Raw genomic sequence first — 14,020 nt, forward strand, 5'->3', positions numbered from 1 at the left:
GACAGCAGGGGGGCGGTGGCCAGAGGGGGGCCGTGGCCTTTTGCACAGCAGCAGTGAGTGAGGTGATGGCACTTTTCCTTTGCCTGCGGGGACACCACTGCTCTGCTACTAGGGAGTGGATGCCATGGCGACAGCATTTACCGAGTTGAGAGCGGCCGCATTGATGCTGCTGCAGATGCTAAGCGGTTATGTTGTTTACCAAACTGTTGTTGACGTACAAATACCTGGTCGACTGTCAAATTGATTACATCAAGTCTTGGTAAATTGGACACTACTCTGTTGCAACCAGCAGAGGCACTGTTGAATCAGCCACCACTAGTTTGCGGTCCAAAGAAGTAGAGATGTCCGATAATATCAGCCTGCCGATAATATCATCAGCCTGCCGATAATATCGGTGGGGGCGGGGGCGCTCTTCCTGTCCGGTTGCGGGGGTCTCCGGGCCCCTCGGGCGGGGCGTCCCGCCTTTCTGTCCGTGTGGGGTGTGGTCTCTCGCTGACTTGGGGTCTGGCTGCCCCCTGCTTTTCTCGTGCCTTGTCCTCTGCCAGGTGCGTCTGTCTGCGGCCTGCTGCTAGCCCTTGTGGGCGGCGCGGTGGGCCAGGCTCTGGGGTTCCTGTCACTGTTCGGCTTGGGGGCGGTGGTCCCTGGTTCCCTGGGCACCACACCTACTGTTTGTGGGATGGGCTCTCGGGGAGGCTGGGGCCGTACTCTGGCTCCCACACACACTGGGAGTCAAATGTATTGTACATGCAAATTCACATGTACTCACATACATACATACACACATACATAGGTACCTACGCTCCCACATACATATACAAATACAGTACATATTTACACACTCAAAGTTCGTACATCCACACGCACGCTCATTATACAAACATACTGTATACACATATTGTACATATACATTCACTGTAAAACCATACATATACACATACTGTACATATACACTCACTGTACAAGCACACACATACATATGCTGTACATATACATTCACTGTACAAACACACATATACACATACTGTACATATACATTCACTGTACAAACACACACTGTATACACATACTGTACATATACATTCACTGTACAAACACACACATACACATTCTATGCATATACATTCACTGTACAAACACACATATACACATACTGTACATATACATTCACTGTACAAGCACACATATACACATACTGTACATATACAAGTACATATGCACACATACACTCATGCACATAATCACGTTTCATCAAACATATATTAACGTTGTTGCCCTAGGGTAAACTGGGTATAACACATGGCACACTGACAAAGCTTAACCTATTGTTACTATAACAATCTACAAGGTTAATGTAGGTTGCTTCTCTTTCTTCCCCTCCATTTTTCTGCATTCTTTCGTATCTCAAGTTATCATTACGTATATGTATTGTTGCATTTGAACAATTGTATTGTTGATAATAAAGGAAAAGTATTGGTATTGTTTATTATCAATAGCACTATTTCTATTGGTATTCATATTGCTCCATTTTTAGTGTAATAATGCTCATTGTCATTTCTGTATTATTTTTTATTTTCGCTAACTGCTTATTTGCTATTACTTTTACCATCATATTTGTACATGTCGTATTTGCTGATGTTGCTCTGTTGTTGTGTTTGCTGTTGTTGTTTTTGTCTCTCTGTCTAATCCCCTCTTGTCCCCACAATTCCCCCCTCTGTCTTCCTTTTTTTCTCTTTCTATCCCCTCCTGCTCCGGCCCGGCTGCACCAAATGATAATATAAATACATTTAATAAAGTCAAAATACAAATAAGGCAACAAGAGAAGTATCCTACACTTCTCTTTTGTAAAGTAAATCTGAACAGCCGATATGGGCATCTACATCTGCTATATGATTTGCCTGAGAAGCTGGGCAGGACACAAAAAAAAAAAAAAAAAAAAATAGCAGCCTGCCGATAATATCGGCCGATAAATGCTTTAAAATGTAATATCGGAAATTATCTGTATCGTTTTTTTTATTGTCGGTATAGTTTATTTTTTATTTTTTTATTTAATCAACATAAAAAACACAAGATACACTTACAATTAGTGCACCAACCCAAAAAACCTCCCTCCCCCATTTACACTCATTCACACAAAAGGGTTGTTTCTTTCTGTTATTAATATTTCTGGTTCCTACATTATATATAAATATATATCAATACAGTCTGCAAGGGATACAGTCCGTAAGCACAGATGATTGTGCGTGCTGCTGGTCCACAAATAGTACTAACCTTTAACAGTTAATTTTACTCATTTTCATTAATTACTAGTTTCTATGTAACTGTTTTTATATTGTTTTACTTTATTTTTTATTCAAGAAAATGTTTTTAATTTATTTATCTTATTTTATTAATTTTTTAAAAAAGGACCTTATTTTCACCATAACTAGTTGTCCAAATTAGGCATTATAATGTGTTAATTCCACGACTGTATATATCGGTATTGGTTGATATCGGTATCGGTAATTAAGAGTTGGACAATATCGGAATATCGGATATCGGCAAAAAGCCATTATCGGACATCCCTACAAAGAAGGCAAAGTGACATGACAAAGAGGTACATCTTTGAAGACGTATGGAAACTCCTTCCAGTAGAATTATTCTGCTCAATACAACGCAGGAGAGCTAAACATTCAGACTTGTCTTTTTCTATTTGGCTGACATTAACCTTTTCACACCTTCAACATTTTGACACCCAAAAGAGCATTCAAACAGGAGTGTTGAGATTATAATTTGCGGTAAAATAAGGGGATATTTTTAGCGTGCCTCCTACTCTACTCACCACAGCGTCATTATTGCCCACTCCAAAGGCGGCGTTCTGTCGCCGCGCCGTGATGAAGTTGCTGTTTTCCTGCACCTTCTCAAGAAGTTGGCGCACAGGCTTGCTGTAATTGGCCACTTTGCATTCTTTCAGGAACGCTTTCAGCTGGTGGAGGAAGATGGGTGTTGTGGGGTAGGGGTGAGAAAGAAGGAAATGCTGAAGGACCGTCCATGCACTCTGAGGCCCAGCTGCGGAACCGGTGTGCGGTCAATTCAGGAAGATTTTAAATGATAGGCAGCACCAGCGCATCTTCATTAGCTTGGATGGTGACCAAATTATAAGCAGTAAGGTTTTGGAAAAAAAACCCTGCAATATTCTCCAACATGGGCAAGAGTTATGTTACCTGGAGGACAGTAGGCAGGGCGAGCTCTGGGAAGCCGATGGTGTTGGACTGCGTGTAAAAATATTCCAGCATCAAGTCATAGAGCTGGTCAATCAAGCCATCCTAAAAGGCACAGAGAGATGCAACATGATATATACTTTGCAAGTTCTTTTGAACAAGAAAACAAAGAAGAAAAAATATAAAGCTAGTAGCCAGTTAACAACATGGCTTCTAAATTGCAATGTAATGAAGTTTGAGTAATGAGTAAACACTCAGGAGACAGGTAAGTGCATTTTACACAAAACTTGTGTGCGCGTGTCTGTGTGTTGCAGGCGACAGCAGGGAGGGAAAGGGGGGCCATCATAAATGTGCAGGGAATAATCCCAGAGGGCTGTGATGCAATCCACTTGGCTGCAACACTGAGCATGGTGACTTTGTGACACTTTTAGAGTCCTGAAAAGGGGGCTTTGAGGTATCTGTCTGCTCACGCTTGCACGCAAACACACACACACACACACACACACACACACACACACACACACACACACACACACACACACACACACACACACACACACACACACACACACACACACACACACACACACACACACACACACACACACACACACACACACACACGCACACGCACGGAATAAACGAACAGAAACAGGTGTGTGACATAAAACATTAACTGGGAGAAGAATCAATTAACTCCTCATGCACAAATATGGTCAAAACGATTTAAACCAAACACAAGAAACACATGGCCTGGATACCGGCCTTGCCTGAGATTAATTAAAAAAATAAAAAATTATCATAAGTACTACAGTCCACCAGCAGGGGAAACTCATAGCTGTTACTGCTGCGTAAAGCCTGTTTACGTTCATGTGTCGAAGCGCCAGTGTGCACTGCACCATGTGCATTCGACTGGCTAAGAGAGCATACAGCTCACATTCGCATGCTTTTGCCTCAGATTTTCTATCAACATTTGAAATAAAAGTGACTAGAGGTGGGGGAAATAATTTTTAGATGCATCGCATTTTGGACATGGATTATAAAATCGATTAGTAAACGTCAATAATCAATGTACTTATTGTAAATAAAGTAATAATGCAGACAGTTCTAAAATATGGCTGACTGCAGTGAGCCACTCCACCAAGAGATGTGACCAGCTCCTTTAATATAGGGCACTTAAGTTCAAGTTTTGCACACATTTCGATGAATGTGATAGGAACATCTTATTCCAAATGAACTGTTTTTAAAAGTTGCAAGTGATAAATGCTTATTTAGTGAAAGGAAAATACATTTAAAACGGCATCAATATACATAAATTAAAGATGCATCAATAATCTTATTTTAAATCGAATCAAAGCTCCTGAATCATAATCAAATCGTAAAAGACAAAACAAGACTTCAACATGAGGTGTTACTACAACACAAATAAAGAAGTAGCACCCGCCATATCACGATTGGTTTTAGTTTAATATCTAATCAATAATACTTCAGCACTGCATTAATTTAATTTCCATGGATTTAATTTCCTTTACAAAAATGCCAGAGGTCCCCATTCTAAAGATAGGAAAAATTAAGTTCACACGACAAACGGAGTTTATAGACAATTCAGAAGGGTTCATGACTCATAAATTATGCTGGCATATTAATTGACTTGAGTTATAGTTATTTATTTTTTTTACAATTTGAAAACTTGGCTACAGATGGCCAAAAACATGTAATGTAACAAAATCTTTAGTAGTAGTAGTTTTCTTGTCGATGACCTTTCACTGACTGTGCTATAAGATGTTGTAAAGAGACTGTTCTGTGCGTATAAGAAGAAAACAGGTCTAAGTATTTGTTCACAGTAATTTCTGTTGTATGTAGTAATGGATCATCCCGCACTTGGTTAAGGACAGGTGATAGGCCCCTATCCTTTTCTACCTTCAAGGTACTCAAAGCGCTTTGACACTATTTCCACATTCACCCAAGCCGGGGATCGAACCAGGAACCCTCAGGTAGCTGGCAAGGCCGAGTAGCAGGAGGAATAACATCACTAAGGCTGAATGACGTTTATCTTTGGCAGAGCAGCAGGAAGAGTAGTGTTTTTCTTTTCGGCTTTGTAATGGATGCAGACAAAACATTGCAGTTCTTGTTGCATTTGATCATCACGGGCAGTAATACCTTGTACGCTTTCTCAATGAGGTTGATTTTGTTCAGCTTCAAGATGACTGCAAAGTTGATGGGCTTCTTGCTAATTCGCCCTGGCTTCTTGTTGAAGTCTACTTGCTGGAAGATCTAGGGAAGAAAAAGGTAAGTTGAAGCATGACCGGAAACCACAACACAATACAAAAACGAGAATTTTGCGGTTCAAAAGCCGCTTGAACGTTTCATTTCAGTTACAGCAAATATTACATTAATATTTGCCTTCTCATTCCTGAGCAACAACACCCTTACAATAATTAGGGCAGGGAATGAATATGGAATTAATCATGATTAGTTTCCATTTATTTTGGCAAGTTATGAAAAGGGCTAAATCTAAACTCATCCTCTTTTGTCCTTGTTGGAACGCCAGTGCTTAGAAGCAGTGTTTACTGTGACTGCGGCTGCTTACTTGGCAATAGCTTTAAGTCTGAGCTTTAGCGGTCAGCAAGATTAAATGATGGCAGCTGCGGAGGCCGATGATGACGACGTCATATTATCACAGGGATGAGGAAATTGTTTGGTTATGCAAGGGTGAGGGTAATTAGAACCTGAAGTAGCGTCTCTATAAATGTGTTCCAGCATCCAAAACAAAAAAGAAGGTAGTTGTTTACATGATTTTAGAAAGGTTTATATTTAGTCGTTAGTGTAGTAACCTTATGCCCTGCTATCTTAATATGAAAGTTAGATTCACTTTATACATAATAAACAGGATAACATTCTGGCCTTAAAATTCAAAATGCAATTTGGTCTGTGGGTGCTAGGCAATAAGTATCATGCCCAAGCCTGGCTGACACCTTAAGTTGAGTTGAGTTTATTTCGAACATGCATACAACATGATACATCACAATTTCCCGCCCTTGGTTTAAGGACAGGTGATAGGGTCCTATCCTATCACCTGAGACGTTGCCCATCCTCGATCTAAACCCCGAAAATTCCAGTATTGTAACAATCTATGATTAAATAAATGGGTTATAATTGTATAGCGCTTTTCTACCTTCAAGGTACTCAGGGCAAACAAGTCCACATTGTTTGACTGGTGTGAGCGTTTCAAACAGTATTCAAACATTAACACTTTGCTCCAGTTTACTAGAAAAGTGTCACGGTTTGGTTTCTTATACACAAGCACATAAAGTCGTAATTACAAATTAAAGATAAGGTATGGAATCAGAGCGTTGGTCTTGAACTGGGTAAGAAGCTACTTAACCAACAAGAAGCAATATGTAAAGATAGGCGAACACACTTCCACAGAGCTGAAAATATTTTGTGGCGTACCTCAGGGATCAATACTTGGACCAAAATTGTTCAATCTCTATATAAATGACATTTGTAAAGTTACAAAGAACTTAAAGTTAGTATTGTTTGCAGATGATACAATTGCATTTTGTTCAGGAGAGAACACACAAAAGCTAATACAAATAATAACCGAAGAAATTAACAAATTAAAAAGAAGGTTTGACAAAAACATACTATCCTTGAATCTCAGCAAAACTAAAATAATGCTATTTGGTAGCAGTAGAAGAGAAAGTCAAACACAAATACAGATAGACGGAGTATACATTGAAAGGGTAAAAGAAAACACATTTTGGGGTGTAATAGATGATAAAATAATTGGACATCTCATGTAAAAAATACACGACATAAAGTAGCAAGAAACACATCAATAATGAATAAAGCTAAACATGTTCTAGACCAAAAATCACTTCATATTCTTTACTGCTCGCTAGTGTTACCATATCTGAGTTACTGTGTAGAAATATGGGGAAACAATTAGAAATGTGTGCTTCATTACAAAAAAGATCAATTAGAGTAATACATAATGTTGGATGTAGAGAACATACAAACCCTTTATTTATCAAATCACAATTATTGAAATTCAACGATTTGGTGCATTTGCAAACAGCTAGAATTATGTATAAAGCAAACTATAACTTTCTACCCAAGAATGTACAACAATTCTCCTCAACAAAAGAGGAGAAATATAACCTTAGAGAAAAATCTCATTTAAAACATTTGTATGGTCGTACAACACTTAAAACCCAGTGTTTCCCACACATTATATTTATTTGTGGCGGCCCGCCACGAAGGAATTACGGCCGCCACAAATGAAAAAAAAAAAAAAATCACTTCTTTTTTTGTCCTTTCCAGCTACTCAGGCAAATCATATAATTGATGTAGATGCCCATATAGGCTGTTCAGATTTACTTTATAAAAGAGAAGTGTAGGATACTTCTCTTGTTGCCTTATTTGTATTTGACCACTACTGTTTTCTGTTTATTTGTTACTGACTGTGGCAGGACACCTCTGCCTCTGTTTCACTTTATGTTGCTGGTAAATAATATGGTTGTAGTAGTAGGCTAAAGTTAAATTATTTAGTATGCACTAATTAAAGGGGCAGATACATTTTAGCTTTTATATTTTATAAGATATATTTTTTGTAAGAACCACAATTAATACATATATTTCAGTGAATAACTTATTGTTCAAATCTGTAAATAAATATGTACATAAAGTGTTGTAATTATATTGTAAAATGGATGGCTGGATGGACGTTTAAAACAAAACTGTTATTATTAATTAGTAAGTATACATTTTTTTAGCCTTTTTAGAGAAAATCATATCATTGTAGTAAATTATGCAAATTACTCGATGTCATGGTGACCACGCCCATAGCCACGCCCCCACCGCCACAGGTATCTTGGCAGTTTATGGGAAACACTGAAACCTTTAGTATATTTGTATGTGGAATTAAATTATGGAATGGATTAACCAAAGAAATCAAACAAAGCACCAATATGACTCAGTTTAAGAGACAGTTCAAACTAAAAGTGTTCACAAAGTACACAGAACAAGAATTATGATGAACATCTAATCCAGGGTATAGCCCGCCTACCGCCCGAATGTAGCTGATATAGGACCCAGCACCCGCCACGAGCCCGAAAGGGACAAGCAGTAGAAAATGGATGGATGGATCTTGAACCCTTTTTTACCTTTTTTTTTTATTGAGACAAAGATTATTTATGTATATATATATATATATATATGTATATATATATATATATATATATATGTATATATATATATATATATATATATATATATATATATATATATATATATATATATATATATATATATATATATATATATATATATATATATATATGTTTGCTTACTATGGTATATTATTTATTCATTATTTATTTGTTCACTGTTCTGTTACAGAGAACAAGGAAATTGCTATGGTATGAAAAGGGGTAGAAATAAATAAGCTCTGCTCCTTCCTACTCCTTTTCGGACGTACTGTAATGAAACAACTGAAAATGTATGATGCAATACATTGTATTGTATGCATGTTCGAAATAAACTGACACTGAACTGAACTGAATTAAAGATAAACATATATCTTTACACCAACACTATCGTCAGTATGTGTAATTTAATTTGACGGTGCAAATGTTTATGTCTGTTCATGAGCAATGACTACACACTTATATATATCTCTGTGATTGAGTGAGTGTGTTCTTATATTAATATTCTTGCTGCACATTCCAGGCAACATGTCAACAACTTGGCCATGTTTTCTGCTCACGGTTGCAGAGTGCGAAATTCAGAAGTGAAATTCTGCTGTACACGTGTATCAAGTTATTTCTGACACCCGCTTATCATTGTGTGGTTCCGTGCGCCTGTGTGGTCGTTAATGCGCTCAGTGTGTGTGCGAAGCAGAGCGGCGTCGCTGGCCGCTGCTGTCTCTATAAACATAGGATGTGGTGGCGGTCTGTGGGGGGAACCAGGGGGAAGTGGGACAGCATGGGCCAACTCTGATGCGCACGCACGATGTTGAAGCAGGAAGCTCCAACTCATACACCCCCCATGGCGATGCAAGAGCACACACAGACACACAAGAGGGGGGCGGGGGGTACTGCTGCTCTAATTAAAACAGTGGCAGTTTACTGCTTACATCAGCTTGGCTTTTTACAAGGGAAATAGTATACGAAAAAAATACAGGAAATAGTGTGCATCACAAATAAACATACCTGTGGAAGGTATGGCAAAAGGGGAAAGGGCTTCTGAGCGTGTGTACAAGTAAGAAGGCGTGTGGGGTACGGCATAGGCAGACAGGATGTGGTTTGCACAGCGTGTTGGGACCAAAGTGTAAACCCCAACTGTGCCTTTATCGCTACATGCACATAAACACGCACATAGACCACTCCCATAGGGGGGAAGCTGGTCTTTGCTGGTAGTGGAAAAGTCTCTTCTCACACACATTTGCACACAAAAAAAAGAACTTTACATTGATGGCGATCAGCAATCTTGTATGACAACGGAACTCACATACAAAATCATTGCGCGCACAAACACTACTTTCAGTAGGCCTGTTAAGAGCAAACTAGTCACACACCACTTGTGTTTTTCCACATTAAACCCCTGGCGGAACATTCTGGCACATCAACGTTTAAATTGTTTCATGTTACAATACGCCTCGGACGCCTTGAGTGGGCCTAAGTTAAATTTTTTTTTTTACAAAAGACAAATAAGTTGACCTCAATTAAAGGCCCTTGTTTGTTGTTTATGCTTTTATTTTGAAAGGTCAAACACGAGAAGTGCTAGGATTTAACTGGCAAAATCATTACAATAAAAAATGTCAAAATAAAAAATCTAACCAAAAAGCTAAATTTGGTTGTTTGAAAGCTCCATAGGCATTGTGACAGAACTTTTAAAAAGTCACCCTTTGGTGTCTGTGCACAGCCACTCAATTAGGGCCAAGTACATTTGTTTGAAGAAGAAAAGCAAATAGTGATTACCAATGAGATGTCAACACAGTGCATCATGATGGGGTCTTACCTCTAAGAGGAAAGGGAGAACTGGGACAAATGTGTTGGTGCTGCTAGACAGCAAGGTGAGTGCTCTGCAACAGTGCATCCTCAGAGGATAGTACCTTGATGTGGGCACCAGCCTGTTAAGGAAGAAAACACACTGATCAATGTCTCCACCTGCTGTTAGTATTAGGATACAGCAGCTATACAAAAACATTTCCTGCTACTCTTTGCAAAATGGTCAATCAAACATTATGATTATGTGACAGCACTTACTTGATGGTACCAATGATGACTTGGCACAGTGGATAGATCAGAGGCCGCAGGACGTCACTTGAGTGCAGGGTGCTGAGGACCCGACACCACAAATACAGACAGTGGATGTACTGCCAATTATACACTGACTGGTATGAATCCTGAAAAACACACATTTGACAGAAGCAGTTTAATAGTGTTAATTAGAAATTATATATAAATTGTGTAATTTCTTAAGAGTTATGATAGAAATGTTATGATAGACTTGATTTATTGTCTTAAAACAAATAGTTAAGTGAGATTTACAGTATCTCACCGAACATTTTGCCACGGTTTTGACCTCCTACTTTGTCATGTGGAAATAACAAGGTAGTGCCAATGGTGGAGACTTTCAGGGTGTAATCTTAAACTAACTGCTTAACATATTTAAAGGGGACCTATTATGTTTTTAATCTAGATTTTAAACACTTCCATGTGGTCTAGAAAATATGTATTGGATATACCTTGGTGTAAATTCTGCTCCAGTAACTTTTATAACCTGTTTTTTGAGTCTGTCTGCAAGTTAGTTTGTAAAGCCGTTCCCACATTGTGAATGAAACCTTCTAAGTATCATAATTCATCATGTGCAAATGTACAATGTTAAATATATATCTTACAATACAAATGTCACCCCTACGTTTTTCCAAAAACGGTTGAAAATAAACTTACTAAACATAAAGATTGACCTGGTTACAACATTAGGTATACCTGCACACTCTCCGATCGATTCAAACTCCAGAGCTGCATAAAAATAGCTGCTATTACCAGCATTTATGTCACTGCATGTCTGTGTTATTCCTCATGCGGAGATTAGATTAAAAATAATATTTATCTCACTTTTTCCTTAACTAAGTCGTGTTGTCGCCGTCTTTTTAAGTCTGAGTTTAGCGAACAAAATCCAATTTCGTACTGGTCCATCTTGGCAAAACAGTCCCATGCCAAATGTTGTAAAGACAAATAAACACAGAAGTATTTATTTTAGGAACATTAGCCAAGTGGGAGGGCAACAAATAATAACACACAAGCTCCAGGTAGCAGTCATTCCTGGGGTCCTATTATGCAAACTCAACATTTCTTACCTGTTGGTAGATGTTTTTGTGTATTTCGGATGCCCATAAGTCCCGAAAATTTGAAATCAAACCATGAGGCATGGCAGAGATATTTATAAAACAATCTTGCAAATAAGCCATTTGGAATTTGAGACGATTGTAATGTATTTTGCCTTAGTTACGTGAGCGGATATCGCCAAATATGGTAAGTGAAGTGAAGTGAATTATATTTATATAGCGCTTTTCTCTAGTGACTCAAAGCGCTTTACATTGTGAAACCCAATATCTAAGTTACATTTTTAAACAAGTGTGGGTGGCACTGGGAGCAGGTGGGTAACATGTCTTGCCCAAGGACACAACGGCAGTGACTAGTATGGCAGAAGCGGGGATCGAACCTGGAACCCTCAAGTTGCTGGCACGGCCACTCTACCAACCGAGCTATACCGCCCCATGGTAGAGGTTTACCTGAAAAGCTTTGCGCTAGTTTGCCATTTTTATTCATTTGTAGACAAGTTAATTCTTTATTTGTCTATCTTCTTGTTGTGTGGCAGACTGCCTTGTATATGTACATGCATCCTTCGCTGTTGCCATTTTCCATAAAAAGTAGCGTATCTTTTAAACAAGACTGCAAAACACTGCGGGCAGAAGCATCTACAACTGCGTGCAAGTTCACGGCCAAATGCATGAACCTTATGATTTGACGCTTTGGCATTGTTTAGCATGACTATACAAAATTGTAACAACATTTACAAGTCAGCAATGACGAAAATCACCATAGGTCCCCTTCAACTATGTGCAGGTGCAGAGAATAAAGCACTTTCTTAACCCAGAATGGATAACATATATATTTTTAAATACATGACAAAGCTTAAAGAGGCTGTTTGCAACATTTACAACAATGTTTTCCAATGTATTTTACACACTATATCCTGCCCTCTTACTGCTTCTGTGACATAATGACGTAATCGAGACATCGTGGCTTGGGTGGTAGAGTGGCCGTGCCAGCAACCTGAGGGTTCCAGGATACCAGCTTCAGCCATCCTAGTCACGTACGTTGTGTCCTTGGGCAAGACACTTCACCCTTGCTCCTGATGGGTCGTGGTTAGGGCCTTGCATGGCAGCTAACGCCATCAGTGTGTGAATGTGTGTGTGATTGGGTGAATGTGGGAATAGTGTCAAAGCGCTTTGAAGACTTTGAAGGTAGAAATGTGCTACAAATGTATAATCTATTTACTAGTAACATTTAACTATGTATGTGCGTAACACATGCAAGCACTATAACTTTGAGTGTTGTTAGCTAATGATAGCGTTAGCTGTTATTGATTATATATTTAATCACAACAACATAACTGCAAATTGTTCGTTGCTTGTCTTGGACTGCTTTTGTATGTGTGCACGCGCTCCCTGCGTACCTGTGGACGAGACGGTGAGGACTGCCGTAAACAGCAATCATAATATTCTGGCCAGTAGCTTTTTTTAATAATGTAAACTTAGTAATTGTGGAAAATATAGAAAATTGTAAAACAAATGTGTGCTTTTAAACCACTTATGGTGAGCTAGCCAATTGTGTTTTTGTTTTATTTGTTGCTTAGAGAAACATTACTGTGAGCAAGTTGCAAGCAGCTCCTTTAAGTGACAGTGCCGATGTGGCACAGTGGCAGCCATCATCTCCAAGCCTCCTGTCATTTAACAGCGCATTCCAAAAAGTCCTATGGTTTGACAGTCTGCCTCCCTTATATCCTACGCACAACATCAGAAAACCAACCTTTTTCTTCATGGTCATGGCATTCCTTAGATGGATTGCCAGCTGTCGGATGTAGATGAAGGCCTGCTGGTAAGTGGCCTGCGTGTTCAGAGAGTACATCTCTGTTAGAGTACGCTGCATGAAGTTGATCATGGGCAGCGCAGTGGGAGACGTGAACTTGCAGTTTTGCACGTAGGAAATGTACATTTGCTGGAGACAGACATGATCAAAGCAAAGGTTAGATTTAAATGGCGGCCTAAATTTTTTTTGCATTTTAAAACATTTTGTCCCGTGGTATTTATAACTCACCTTTACAATAGAGGCAAAATACGTTTCCTGCTTGTGTCTGCAGATTTTGTTGAGGGCCAGGAAAGCAAGAACCCGACATGTCTCCTCCCCTGTGCTCCACTGCTTCAACAATTGCTGGACAACAGATGGGATTTGTTTGACAATGATTGCGTTACATGCAATGCTGCAGCATATTAAACAGTCTATTTTCCCTCAAAAGATCAATAAGGCCAATCCTACCTTAGCCAGATATCGACACTGTTTAGGGAGACAAAGGTAATAAAGTATAAGTTGGTTGGCGTGCCGCAGGACAGCGCTGATGACCGTAGCCTCTGTTAAATAGGATAGCAACTGTGGGTGGAGAGAGTTTAGAAGAATGAATTATATGGAAAAAAAGACAAAATGTCACACAAGATGCACAACAAAATTAACCAGCTACACAGTACACAACAA

At 39.0% G+C, this 14,020-nt stretch overlaps 1 protein-coding gene across 1 annotated transcript in view; it reads right to left on the reverse strand.

The window, feature by feature from the left end:
* Positions 1-14,020, reverse strand: part of noc2l (NOC2-like nucleolar associated transcriptional repressor) — a 39,921-nt gene that overhangs the window by 14,813 nt on the left and 11,088 nt on the right. The window contains exons 7-14 of the mRNA XM_062054274.1: positions 13,808-13,918; positions 13,589-13,702; positions 13,301-13,489; positions 10,469-10,608; positions 10,221-10,332; positions 5,358-5,471; positions 3,201-3,302; positions 2,819-2,962 (exon numbers count right to left, since the gene is read on the reverse strand). Of these exons, the coding sequence (XP_061910258.1) occupies positions 2,819-2,962; positions 3,201-3,302; positions 5,358-5,471; positions 10,221-10,332; positions 10,469-10,608; positions 13,301-13,489; positions 13,589-13,702; positions 13,808-13,918 (1,026 nt within the window). The remainder of the gene's footprint in view (positions 1-2,818; positions 2,963-3,200; positions 3,303-5,357; positions 5,472-10,220; positions 10,333-10,468; positions 10,609-13,300; positions 13,490-13,588; positions 13,703-13,807; positions 13,919-14,020) is intronic.

This window comes from Entelurus aequoreus, linkage group LG07 (genome assembly GCF_033978785.1).
Source record: "Entelurus aequoreus isolate RoL-2023_Sb linkage group LG07, RoL_Eaeq_v1.1, whole genome shotgun sequence".
Classification (NCBI taxonomy): domain Eukaryota; kingdom Metazoa; phylum Chordata; class Actinopteri; order Syngnathiformes; family Syngnathidae; genus Entelurus; species Entelurus aequoreus.